Raw genomic sequence first — 12408 nt, 5'->3', positions numbered from 1 at the left:
CACCTGTGTTGCAGCCACCCATGCCTAAAGTACCTAAGGCGCTTTTTGGAAGGCTGATAATTACGTCAGTAATTCAAAATCCCTTTATACAATTCACTTCATCAATCAACTTGCTGCTGTCAAGTGAACACCTAAACTACTCTAATGAAGCTTCCGTATACCAGGATGTCAGGGGCCGAATGTTATTGTTTATTTACACTTCCATATTTTCATTCTGCAAATACTTCTCTTTCTATATTTTTACTTCTTCATCAATGGTCTTTGCTCTTACTCGTCATTTTAAGATTTGGAGAATCCAGCGAACTGCCTATTCGTCCTGAAAACATTTACATTTTCATCACATGTCTTCGATTCTTAAAAATAATTGCAGATCATTACAATCATGTTTGTATAATATTCATTCTCAGACTGCTTCAAATAAGTTCAGGAGGCTAAAAGAACAAATCGGTTTTCAAACACAGCATAAAAAGGTTCTTTTTTACTAAACTTTTTATCATAATTGCATGTCTCGTCATCCGTCTCAGTGGGAGGTCTATCAAACAATCGTACTGTATCATTTCAGAACCGAGGGCCCTTAGTACCCAGGGCCCTGCAACGTTGCCAGGCCTAACCATCGATCGATGCTTTCTCGTGGATTTGCATCTTCATTGAACATAACAGGGCCTTCTTGTGCACAGTTTTTGTTTGTGGTTAGAAGCTCTTCCTTGGTGTATATTATTATATCTTAGAATTCTTATAGTGCACAGCTAATTCTCCATAAAAAAATGCCTTCATTTTTTGTGTTTTATAAAAACTTCCAACACATTTTTTTACACTTGATTTCTTATCAAACAGCCACTACTAGCTATTTTTCATAATGTTTTCCACTAAGTTTTGAATTTCTAATCGCTCATGTTTCGATGTTACTTATGATCTTCACCAATATCATTAACTTTTCAAAAAGTCGCCCGAAAACCACTTTATCATTACAAAACCGTCTTCTAAATGTCTAATAATAGAAGCAAGATCAGGAAGGCATTCAAAGATTTTAGTATCATCAGCATAATTGCAAAAACTTGTAGAGTTTACAAAAATAAGATATCATTTATAAAGATCATTAAACAATAAGGACCTATGACCGACCCTTGAAGTTCTGTTTCTTTTAATCAGCTGAAAAGCATGTTAAGTCAATACGAACACAGTTTGCTATTAAAAGGTTGCGGCTTGCATATTGAAGAGCCTTTAAAAGGTCAATGAATCCGGCCTTGCCTTTACGATCAATGCTGTTCTTACAATATGTTAAAAAGATAAACAACAAAGCTATAATGCCTGCCAACAGTACTTGGAACATCCGGCAATTTCCTTTCTGTTTTTCTAATTTTCGTTTCTTTTTTCGAATATTACTACTCCGTCCCTTTCCCTAGAACAATGCTGATAGATAAGTAACAATAAAAAAGGGTTCCAAGATTGAACCTTGCGGTGCACCTCTTTGTTCCCGCGGGCGAGACATGCCACTAAACCTGGCACCTTATTGTCTAAAAATGCACTGATGCGCCTTTCTAACATCGTTATTTGTTTGAAATGTACTTATGAGGAATTGGTGGTCACTGGTACAGGAAAAACAGTAACTATCCAACACCTGCTAAGTGGTTGCTGTAGCGCAAAAACGCCAGCAAAATTGATTGCCCGGATCAATCAAGCGTGCGAGCAAGTTGCCCACAACTTGCGCAATGTTAGCATTTAAGCTGGCGACAAAATTTTAGAAAACAACTTTTATCAAATAAGATTAAGGTTATTCTCTAATGTTACGCCCTCTGCCCAAGGAAACAGTACCAATTTGCAGTGTGATTCATAATGCAGAAAGAGCCAACGCATAGCAAAAGTACAAATCGTTTACACGGCCTAATGCTGATGGCAGCTGCTGGTTTCTACATTACAATGTCTAACTGCCTTGTACAATTCGCATTCAAGTCAACGCATGCCGAAATATCACCGTATGTCTTCCTGTTATATCGAAGCCTTTTCGTATTTACGTTAAACTTGGTCTTCATGTTAATAGGCCGCGTCCGTCCATCTGGTGAACTGAAAAGTACCTGCGTCTTGTTACTTATGGGAATGGCCGGTACCGGACAGATTCTCTTCCTCTTTCTTGCTCTAGAAAGAATTCCTGTTGCAGACGCTACTGTCATCCAGTTTACTGCGCCGGTTTTCACGATGACGTTAAGCTTTTTGTTACTTGGTGTTAGCTGCACTTTGTTTGATACGCTTTGTGGTTGTGTTAGTTTCATTGGGGTCGTAATCATGACAAAGCCAAGCATATTTTTTGGCATCCACCCAAACGAAGACGATTCAAGAAATCCGAGCAACCTCAATCCGGATAAAGACTCAGAAAACGCAGATGCGCAAGATTACGTAATTGGGATTTCGTTTGCGTTAATCTCATCGATATTTGTTGCTATTTTCTACGTCTTGAACAAAATATCAGGTCAGAAACTTGATCTCACATTAACTATTTTCTATCCCAGTTTAATCGGCATTATAGTTGCACCATTCGTGTCATTTGCCCTTGGGGAGTCACTTATTGTGCCATTTCACTGGGCCAATGTATCTGTCATCCTTCTTGTCGGGTTACTGTCGTTTGTTCATCTGCTTTTCGTTGCGGAAGCCTTACAGCTTGAAGATGCTGGCCCGGCATCATTAGTGCGAAATGCGGATATCGTTTACGCATTCGTATTACAGTATCTTTTTATGGGAATTCAACCTCAGTGGACCACATTGGCTGGTGCAGGTATAATAATTGTTGCCACAACAATGATTGCATTACGAAGAATTTTGAAGGTGAACCAAGAGTTGAACAGCTCTTAAGTACACACACTTGGGTCAATGCTAATTTGCAAATTAAGATATTGTATAACATACAGTTGAAAATTGAATAGAGAACTAACACGAATTAGGTGAAAAATCTTTTCGTAAAAAGGGGAAACTATTGCTCTCGGTGCATATTTACAGACAGTCGAATCAACTGTTAGTTTAAAGCTAAAAGTTGGTATTCGATTTTTGTACGGAATTTTATACCATTGTTATGATTCTGAACAATTTGGACTTGTATCTAACCACATCCCTCAAGATTGTTGCCAGGTTTTCCCCGCCAAATGTATAGCTTCTCTGCGAGAAATGCCTGGTGTTATGACAAGAAAGATTGCTTCTCCAACAGGGGGCTAGCCTGCCCTTTGTAGATTTCATTGGAAAATTGAGCAAACGCCGACAAGGCAATATCTTGCTTCAGAAAATACCTTAATTTTTTTGTTTTTCACCATGAGGGGCTAAAGGTCTAGGATAGGAGCTGTACCTCCCATTCCTCCATTTGCAAACACCCCTGATAGGCAACATCATAACATGGGTGCCTTCCTTGAAGGATTTACCCCAACTCGCTCTTTTGCAAGTTTAGGCAATACGACCATTGGTGACAAAATAGCAGATGGTTCACCTTTAAAAAGTCTTAGCACAGTTAACAATTGAACATTTTTTTAAGAAAAACATACAAACTAAATTCAGTCATCGTCATCATCTCGTTTTCTGACGTTCTTGTTATTTTTTATTTTTCTTTTTTTGAATCCTACGTTTTCGCTTAATTCAGAACGCTGCAAAGACTTGACCGTTTTCTCCTTGAAATTGGCTATCCTTTTTCGGGATGTGTGAGTTAGCTCCTCAGGATCTGTTGTTTTCTCCGTTGCTTGATTTGTCGTTGAATCTTTCTCGCTACTTTCAGCTTCTTCTACACGCCGCTTTTCGGAGAACTCGTCACTATAACAGAAAGATCAGTTTTAGTCTTATCAGGTAAGATATAACGAAATTCTGAGAGAGTCTGCATTGGTTTAGATTACCATTCTGCTTTCTGATTGGAATTCTTTTTTTGCTTACTGTTGGATTGGAATTCTTTGTTACTTACTTAAACAGAGCGCAAAACCTTTTTTTGCTGTGATCCTGAACGCTCATTCTAGCTTTTTATTTAAAAGTACGTAAAAATAACAATTTTCGTCTCTTTTCTTTGTTCAAGATTTATTCAAAATAGTCTCAAATATTCACGAAAGACAAAAATGTTAATTGAAGATTTTGATTTTCTACTCGATTCTCTTTCTAATCGATCTAATCGAACTTTTGAAATCTCTCAAAAATTCTGCTTTGCAAATAATATTAAAGAATCTGAGGACCTCCTAAACATTGTTTGACATTCTGAAGATAATTAAGTGATTTGGGCTGAGCTGCAGTTCAACACAGAAATTGAAAGAGTTGTGTTTCAAATGTGACTTGTGCTCTTCTTGAAATCACCAAAATGGAAGCTCAACTTTAATAAATTGGAAAAATACATTTATTCCAAGAGCGCATTTTAATTCTGCAAGAAAGTCAAACCTTTCTTTAGCAACATTGATGGTTGTCCAACCACCAAGAAGTGGATGCTTCTCTCTTTCCGTTTGGTCTTGTTGTCTCTGGTCTTCATCATCTTTACTCTTCTTTTCAACCTTTACAAACAATTAAAGATCAAAATTCAACAAATGACAAAACCTGCATTTATTGAATGATTTGTAAACAGTAAGCTATGAATAATAAAAAGTTGCAATTATATACTTCAAGTGCCACAAATCTGACACACAATAGCATTTTGTGTAACCAATCAAACAATGAATAGATCCTTATCCATCTGTTTGGTACAAGCCTAAATAGCAGTCCTTACCTTTTTCAAGAATATTAACATGACATATTAATATGTTGAATAAGAAAAATAAAACTTACTTTTGCCAGAGTTGCATCCTTTGTCGATGAACCTTGTTGTTCTCTTGAAATACATATGTCAAGTTAAGATATAAGATAAATCATTTCCTATTATATGAGTAAACAATTTCAACAGAACAACACATTCTATAAACTAAATTGTTCGGCAGTTATTGAAGCAGAATTCTAAGAGACTACTTATATTTATTCCAGGAAAACAACACCACAAAGGGGGTAAGCAGAGTTCTAAAATGACCCTAAAAATATCTAACTATTTTTAGTCAAAAATATCTAACCATTTTTAGTCAAAAATATCTAACCATTTTTAGTCAAAAATATCTAACCATTTTTAGTCAAAAATATCTAATCATATTTTTGAGATGTTGCTGTGCCAGTTGTACAACACAAAGATACAAACAACCCCATAGGATAGAAAGGTTCATTTGCAAATAAAAAAACCTTAATTACTAAGAAATTGGTTGGGTTGGTAACGTGCAAAAAAATTCTTTAGCATGCAAAAAAATTCTTCAGCATGCAGTGGTCTTGCAACATCTGATTAATGGTCTATATTGATATTATTTTTTAAACCCCCAAGCTTACAGCACTTGCAAGTCCATTGCTGCAATCTAATTGCATAAGATGAGCATATACTTGCCCCCAAACAAACCCCAGCTACCAAGAAGGTGAACCTTTAGCATATTAAAGCTGGTTAATTCTCATATTATCAAAGCTAACAAAAACTTACTCAAAAGACTTTTCATTGTTATCCAGTTCATCTGGCTTTTCCCATTGTGATTCTAAAAACAATTAAAAGAAAATTGTGTTCTTTTCTCTTTGTTCTCAAAAAAGCATGCCTGGTTTTTAACTTCATAAATAAATCATTCTAATGTAATGCACTTGTAGCAGCATTTGAAATGAATCAAAAAATACTTTGCACAGTTAGGCTAAAACTTGAACGCATTCAATTTGAACAGGTACTGAGCTGTGCTCACTTTTGTACCAAACAATTCTTGCTAAAATTTACTAGCTTTGTAAAAATAAGGGATGACAAGTAAAAAAGGATAAATAAATAGATTTAAATACAAACCTCCAGTTATTTTATTGTAGTAATAAGTATGCCCTTGGGGTGCCTGGCAAACTATCCAAGTTTGTGAGGTGTCTACATCTGATGCCTTTTTTTCAGAAGTTCTTGCTGTGTCTAGAAGATGTTTAGGTAAAGAGATTGGAACAGCCAGTCAACTTTTAATAAACTGTTAATTGATTTTATAAAATTGTGATAGACCAGGTTTGCATAAAAGCTTATGCTAACCCAACTTCAGTTTTCCTGTTCAATTGTTCTAATTTAAAGGTAATGTGTCCAGCTTTAGCAAGCGACTCTGCGGGGGTTTTTAGAAACATGTGATTTTTCATTTTATCGCCCCAGTCATTACGGTCGTTCTGTTTATTTATCCTGCTGCAAGGTTAGCTGTTCATGTGAGCAGTTTTGCATCGCAAGAATACTAACCAATCGCAAACTGTTATTTTGATGGGTGGCTTGACAAGTTGGGTATACGCAGTCCTTTTATATGGACACATTACCTTTAAGCACTGTTCTATTCAAACCTAATGGTAGGCCTTGTTGAGAGAGATATCTTTGATGGTTTATTTGCTAACTTCCACCAAACAAAAGAAATAATGATTTTGTTTAATCAATAGATGATATACATACCCTTCACAAGGACTTCAAGATCATTTGCACCAACAATATTTGGATTACTTTGAAGATCCTTTTGCACTGCCTTTAAAGCAGCCTGTCAGAGCAAATAAATAAAACCATATTTATTAAGACAGAAATATCCAGTCTTCTGAGAATACTCCTTATATCTGTGGTGAAATTGTCACATTTGAGGATACTTTTGATAGCTTTGATCCTTTTTTCCCTTGTTGTAATTTAGTTCTACTCATGTGCTGTCCATATTCAGTTGCCAACCAGGTTTGATATACACCATTCTAACATTTTTCATCTACATTTGACAATAATAAAAACTAAATTTTCCCTTTACCGCTTCCATGGCAGCAAATTCTTTACTAAACAGTTCATCTTGTTTTCTTTTCTCAACAGCTTTCTTTTTAACCTGCCAAATAATAAATGATAAAGAATAATATGTGTCCTTTAAATTGTCTCATATTATGTGTGATCTGAGTTTTGTGTACAAAGAATGAGTACAAAAGCAGTGGCGGGGGATCCTGAAAGTAACTAACCAACAAAGTGACACAGTTTCTGTAATAGAATGCTATGTCAAGAATTCCCATTTCTGGTAATTAGCATACTGCTTACTATTATTTGGGGCTATGAAATGAGTTGACAAACAATATCATCAGCAATACAATTTTGCAAATTTTTGTTCTGGCTGTACCAGAAAATGGTTAGCACAGCTTCAAAGAAGGTTTCCTAACAAACATTAAGTTCTACACCTACATTGAAAAATTGTTTTAAGTGACAACAAAACAATGATAAGCATGACTACCTCTGTCAGTGGCGGCAGGCACCCAAATAAATGTTAAGTTAGAATGTAATACGAGAAAAACAATGCGGAAAAACAAAAGTCACTGTAAGCACTGCGCAAAATGCACACCTTATGATTTTTTCTATCTATCTGATCATAAAAGATATCGAAACAATAGGATTATATCCCTTAAATTGCGCCTTTGCGTTTTCTTTAAATTGTTTCTGGGCAGAGGGCTTTCTCTATATTTTTTTGCTCAATCTGCAAAAACATAAAAATTCTTTCCATTTTGTGCAACATCTTAAATCTTGCAGGTAAAGATGATTCCTTTCATTTTCCTAAAAATGTGGTTCTGCCTCTCCACTTCTCTCTTCCGAATTTCATCAAGATCACACGCAAAATGGATTCTTTTATGCACTATCCTTACACTAATGGCCTGTGGGCTAGTTCCTTGTCGTTAGGGTTGAGCTGGCGCCATGATAACCAATACAGAAAAGGTTTCATAATTCATATATGACTCATTTTGGCCATTTGCATTGAATCATCTGCAGCATAATAAAAGTCAAAAAAAGAGGAAGATTAGAATTAACTTAACAGGAACAACTTTGTGTTTATTAGAAACAAAAATTTCAAATGATGCAACAAAATGCACCATTTCTGAAACCAAAGATAACTTTAAAAGAGTGCAGCCACTTGCTTTTTCCTCCAAGGAGAACAGCTTCAGTGACTCACTTCTTGATGAAATGTGGTACCGCTTTCTCAGAGCTGTAGTTCCAGTGTATTAGAAAACAAGATTTAATACATTTACTGCACAGGTAGATACCTATGGATAGGCAGCACAAAATACTAAACGTCACACAGAGCTCTCCAACACAAAGAGGTTTTGAGTGGTTGTATTAAAAAAGAGATCTAATACATTGAGGCCGTTTGGCAGTTTCACAGGGGCATTAATCACCACCAATGCAATGAGGCACAACTGATTATTATAAGTCAAATTGTGCTTAAATGCTATGCAATTTTACTCTTGTAAGGGCCTCACTCAATAATGCACTCAGACATGAAAATTGAATTTCTTGATTTCAATGAACTATATATGAACCAGGTCTGATGTTACTTCATGTGCAATTCAAAAATTTTATGCTATAGACTAACACATGGAATACATTTTTGAGCCACTACTGACCTCTGCCAATCTTCTCTTGACATTTTCCTGGTGGTTTTTGCCTTTTTCGTGAAATTCTATACTCTGCAAGTTAAAAAACACATAATAATACATTTAAGGTATCCATTTTTAATTTATGTCATTAACACAAAAAATTTCAAATTTCTCCCTGTCGGCAGCCTGAGATTAGAACCTAGCAGACAAATGTAGTGATATCTAAGGCCATAATTTCAACCTAAAGTTTTTTAAAAAAATCTGGACCTTGATCCTGGAGGTAGGAACAGCCTCTTCGGATCTGTTTATACATGCTAAGGCTCTACTTAAACATACTGAATTATTTGAAAAAAGGGTATCTCATTGTTAAAAACATGACTTCTATATAACCTGGCCAACATGGACAAAACTGAATGAGAGAAGCATCCACTTCTTGGTGGTTGGACATTCTTCGTTTTTGCTAAAGAAAGGTTTCACCTTCTTGCAGAATTAGAATGCGCTTTGAATTAGATATGTTTTTCCAAAAGATTCAACTGGCAGACTAAAATCAAAATATAATCTGACCAACATGAACACTTAGCCTAAAAAATAGGGCTACCAGATATCTGATTGTAAAGTGACCATAAAGATTAGGTATAGAGGAAAGACAGCGTGTCAATGCACCTAATCTGTTCCATCTTGACAATATATTGATAATAGAACCAAGAAAATACAGAGGCTTTCTCCATATTGATAATAGAAACCCAGAAAATGTGTGACCTGGGCACAACAGTCTGGTACTCCCAGTACAGAAACAACTTTCAGTAAAGCCTAATTTTGACATTTTTCCATAGGAAGTAGGCAAAAAACCAAGAATATAAGTGAGATTGAATAAAAAGATACTCACTGGTTTATTGTCAGCAATCCAACATTTGCAAAACTCGCATTGTTTTCTTGGGTTTGACTTCCAAAATTCAGTCCTAAAAATAACATAATACACAATAACATGCAATTATGATTATACTTTTGATTACTCTTTGTAGAAATTACAACATTTTGTAGAAATCAACAAACTGGAGCGCTGGGTGGAAATGGTACTAATCCTACTCCTGAGTTAATTTTCCCTTTTTTTTTAATGCTCTTTGAGTAAATACTCCAGATTGGTTGTAAAGCCTTTAGGAGTTAATGATTGAAGATTGAAGACTCTAATCTCTGAAAAAATTCAGTTCTTACATAAATATTGTGTCTTGCTGAACTTAAAGATAATTCCCCAGGGCAACAAGACAGTTTCTAATCAAAAAATAATCTTTGCAAATGTCCAAAGTGTGCAACATCACTACTTTTTGAAAAGCAGATCTGTGACAAAATGCGCATCTAGGCTTGCCTAGGTGCATGCTAAGGCATGTTCCCTTTAAACTGAAAGGCCTGCATATATATGTTCAGTGTAACCTTAAATATCTTTAAGCACAGAAAATGCTAAATTGGAAACTTATCTGTATCTCCTTTTATCTTATTCATTGTCATACATAGCGTTACGAAAAATCTGGTGGAGCGATTGAAGCCCTCTAGTCACTAAAAGCAGGAACTACCAGAAAGGAGTGGAAGTTTGGTCACACCTGTTTTGGCAAATACCACAAATTATGTTTTTGTGTTCTTCACTTCACAGGCATATTCCAGAGATGTGATTGTGCACAGAGAATGTGTACATTTTTGCTCAAATCACATATCTTCAAGGCAAGTTGGTGATAAGGAATCTAAAATTTGATATTTTCAAACAACTGGGACTTGTGAGGAGAGGAGAGGGGTGCAAGCTTGAGTATGTGCCTCTACATATGTCCAGAAAATTCTATGAGCATTGTTCATTAAGTTTCTAGTATCTTTGACTAAAAATCAAACTACTGTTGCGTTCAAAAAGTATTGGGACAAATTTGATAAATGAATTATGGCGTTGTGTTGGATTCGGTTTTGCCATGGAAACTTTTTCAGATTTTGGCAGTCTTTCTCCAAATAATCTAGACATACATATCCCCAAAATGGAATTAAAAGTAAAAAGAAGGCTTCCACTTTTGAAGCATAACCATGAAAACATAGGATTTTTACGATTTTCCTGTTCATAACAGCAAAATATGCAGAACGGTTGTATGGCCAAGTAGCGGCAAAGTCACATGACCTTCACAAAATTTTAGAGATGTCCAAACAAATTCAACTTTTTGATTTCACATTTGCAAAACAAAGAAATTTATTAAAAAAATTACAAGATCAAACTTCCAAGTTTCAAATAAAGTTTATTACATCAACGTAAATGCTACAATTTTATTGAATTACTGCATTTACTCAAGCTACTTTAAAACTGCTTAACATTCAAAGAAAAGCCATTTTATACTCGTTGGAGATGATTAATTTTTGCTTTAATAGGGCATTTTCTTCTTCAAAAGCTGGAAAATTTATATTTCTTATGTTTTTATAGTTGTGTTCTTGCTAATGTTCCAAGATTTAGCTTCATTTTACATGACGACATAATTTCTTGTAAGGATTGAAACTTATCACTTCGCAGTTCCCTCAGAAATGACCTTTCGTCCCTTGGTGTCATAAACTTCCTCGGTCTGCCAACCCTTTGCAAATTTTTTACTCTTCTTGTACGGAAAAACTTTTTAAACATCAAAAAAGATGCATTCATTGAGCAGCCTATAATTGATACAATTTCATGGAATCCATTAGCGCTGTTTTAGAAGAAAGCAATTTGTAAGTGCTTCTCTTCACTCAGTTCTTGATTTTCAAGAACTCTCATGTTTACGTCTCAAGGCCTATAGAAACTTTATGGTCGACGTTTTTTTAATTGTTTGGTGTACATAAAAGGCTTCGAAACATCAACAATGTCATGTGAAAATTTCATGGAAAGTGCTGCCATACTTTTTTAATGAGAAAGATTTCAAAAAAGCCTTTCCAAATTTGTTGCATTAAATGTCATCAAATTTTCGAAGTTTGTCCCAATACTTTTTGAACGTAAGTGTATTAAGCTAAAGTAGGCCAAAACTGATAAACTGTCCAAATAACCCCCTCCCCTGTTTACCCTACCTCAATATAATAATAAAATGACTGTAATGTAATTATGCCAAATAAATTGTTTTTCATGAAAAGGAATTAGCTGATCTTCTCAAATCAAATCAAATCAAATCAAAACTTTTTTTCAGCAATAAATCAATAAATTACATGATACGTCATGCTAGTTGTTAAGATACAATCATTAATAAACAATAAAAAGATTACATATTGTAGAAAAACATATTAAGATATTATATTAGATCACACACTCAGCACAGGATTTTGTATCAATCACGAATTAAAGGGAAAAAATCAATTTCAATCGATATAAAAATTTTTTAAGCATCTAATTCTTACATTTCATTAGATTGTAAAGATGACCACTTCTTGTATCTACGTTGAGAGCAATGTGTTCTATCATTACTGTTGTTGGTGTTGCTTTGTTGTTGTTGCTCACCACTTTTCGAAAGCACTGATCTGTTTGAAAGGGCGTGAGGTCGAAAGGGAGCAAAGAAGGGGCCCGTGCAACTTCTTGAAATACCCCCAATTGGTAGCCATTTGGTAAGACCCTTGAATCGACTCCCCTACAAAGGTTCCAACTCTCCCGATTTGGGCGGGAGTCTCCCGATCTAAGCTTACTTTTCCCGTTCTCCCGATTTCAAACAGAACCTCTCGCTTTCAGGAAAAAAGTTTATGAATCTGTTATGAAATTTTATTTCTAATAGACTAGACACCAATGAAGTAAGTGAATTTCAAAATGTAAATCTGTTTTATCATTGTCTGATTTATAACTGAGAACATTCGAGTTCAAACTGATAAATTCCAGCGAGTTTGTCTCTTAAATCTCTTAAAACTTCTCAATCGTCAATTTTTCCACAGTTTCCGCTAGAAAGTGGATTTCCTAAAGATGATGACTTTCTAAAAAATACTGAATATTTGTAAGGGATAATGCATTACTTCATCACATATCCAGGGTTCGAATTCTTGCCAACATAC

General features: G+C 35.2%; 2 protein-coding genes across 2 annotated transcripts; one reads left to right on the top strand and one right to left on the bottom strand.

Moving 5' to 3' along the window:
- The first annotated feature begins 125 nt into the window (after nucleotides 1-125).
- LOC135686431 (solute carrier family 35 member G1-like) lies at nucleotides 126-3349 on the top strand. The gene has a single exon (XM_065202662.1). The coding sequence runs from the start codon at nucleotides 1834-1836 to the stop codon at nucleotides 2842-2844; it is 1011 nt and encodes a 336-aa protein (XP_065058734.1). The 5' UTR covers nucleotides 126-1833; the 3' UTR covers nucleotides 2845-3349.
- A 138-nt stretch (nucleotides 3350-3487) lies between these two features.
- Nucleotides 3488-11906, bottom strand: LOC135686432 (WW domain-binding protein 4). Its single transcript, XM_065202663.2, has 10 exons — nucleotides 11770-11906; nucleotides 9278-9350; nucleotides 8419-8481; nucleotides 6792-6863; nucleotides 6458-6539; nucleotides 5837-5947; nucleotides 5495-5546; nucleotides 4771-4813; nucleotides 4390-4499; nucleotides 3488-3783 (listed from the first exon to the last, which is right to left on the bottom strand). Coding segments are annotated over exons 1-10 (861 nt in total). The 5' UTR covers nucleotides 11772-11906; the 3' UTR covers nucleotides 3488-3530.
- Between the last annotated feature and the right edge of the window lie 502 nt (nucleotides 11907-12408).

This window comes from Rhopilema esculentum, chromosome 6, assembly GCF_057945365.1.
Source record: "Rhopilema esculentum isolate cy_ngs chromosome 6, ASM5794536v1, whole genome shotgun sequence".
Taxonomy (NCBI): domain Eukaryota; kingdom Metazoa; phylum Cnidaria; class Scyphozoa; order Rhizostomeae; family Rhizostomatidae; genus Rhopilema; species Rhopilema esculentum.
Note: the sequence above shows the minus strand (reverse complement) of the source record. Positions and strands in the feature narration are given on the sequence as shown.

Coding starts and splice junctions, on each gene's coding strand:
- LOC135686431 (XM_065202662.1), top strand. CDS start 1,834: ATGCAGAAAGAGCCAACGCATAGCAAAAGTACAAATCGTTTACACGGC.
- LOC135686432 (XM_065202663.2), bottom strand. Junction 6,540..6,791: donor AATTTGCTGCCATGGAAGCG/GTAAAGGGAAAA, acceptor TTGCTCTGACAG/GCTGCTTTAAAGGCAGTGCA. Junction 4,814..5,494: donor AACAATGAAAAGTCTTTTGA/GTAAGTTTTTGT, acceptor ATGTATTTCAAG/AGAACAACAAGGTTCATCGA.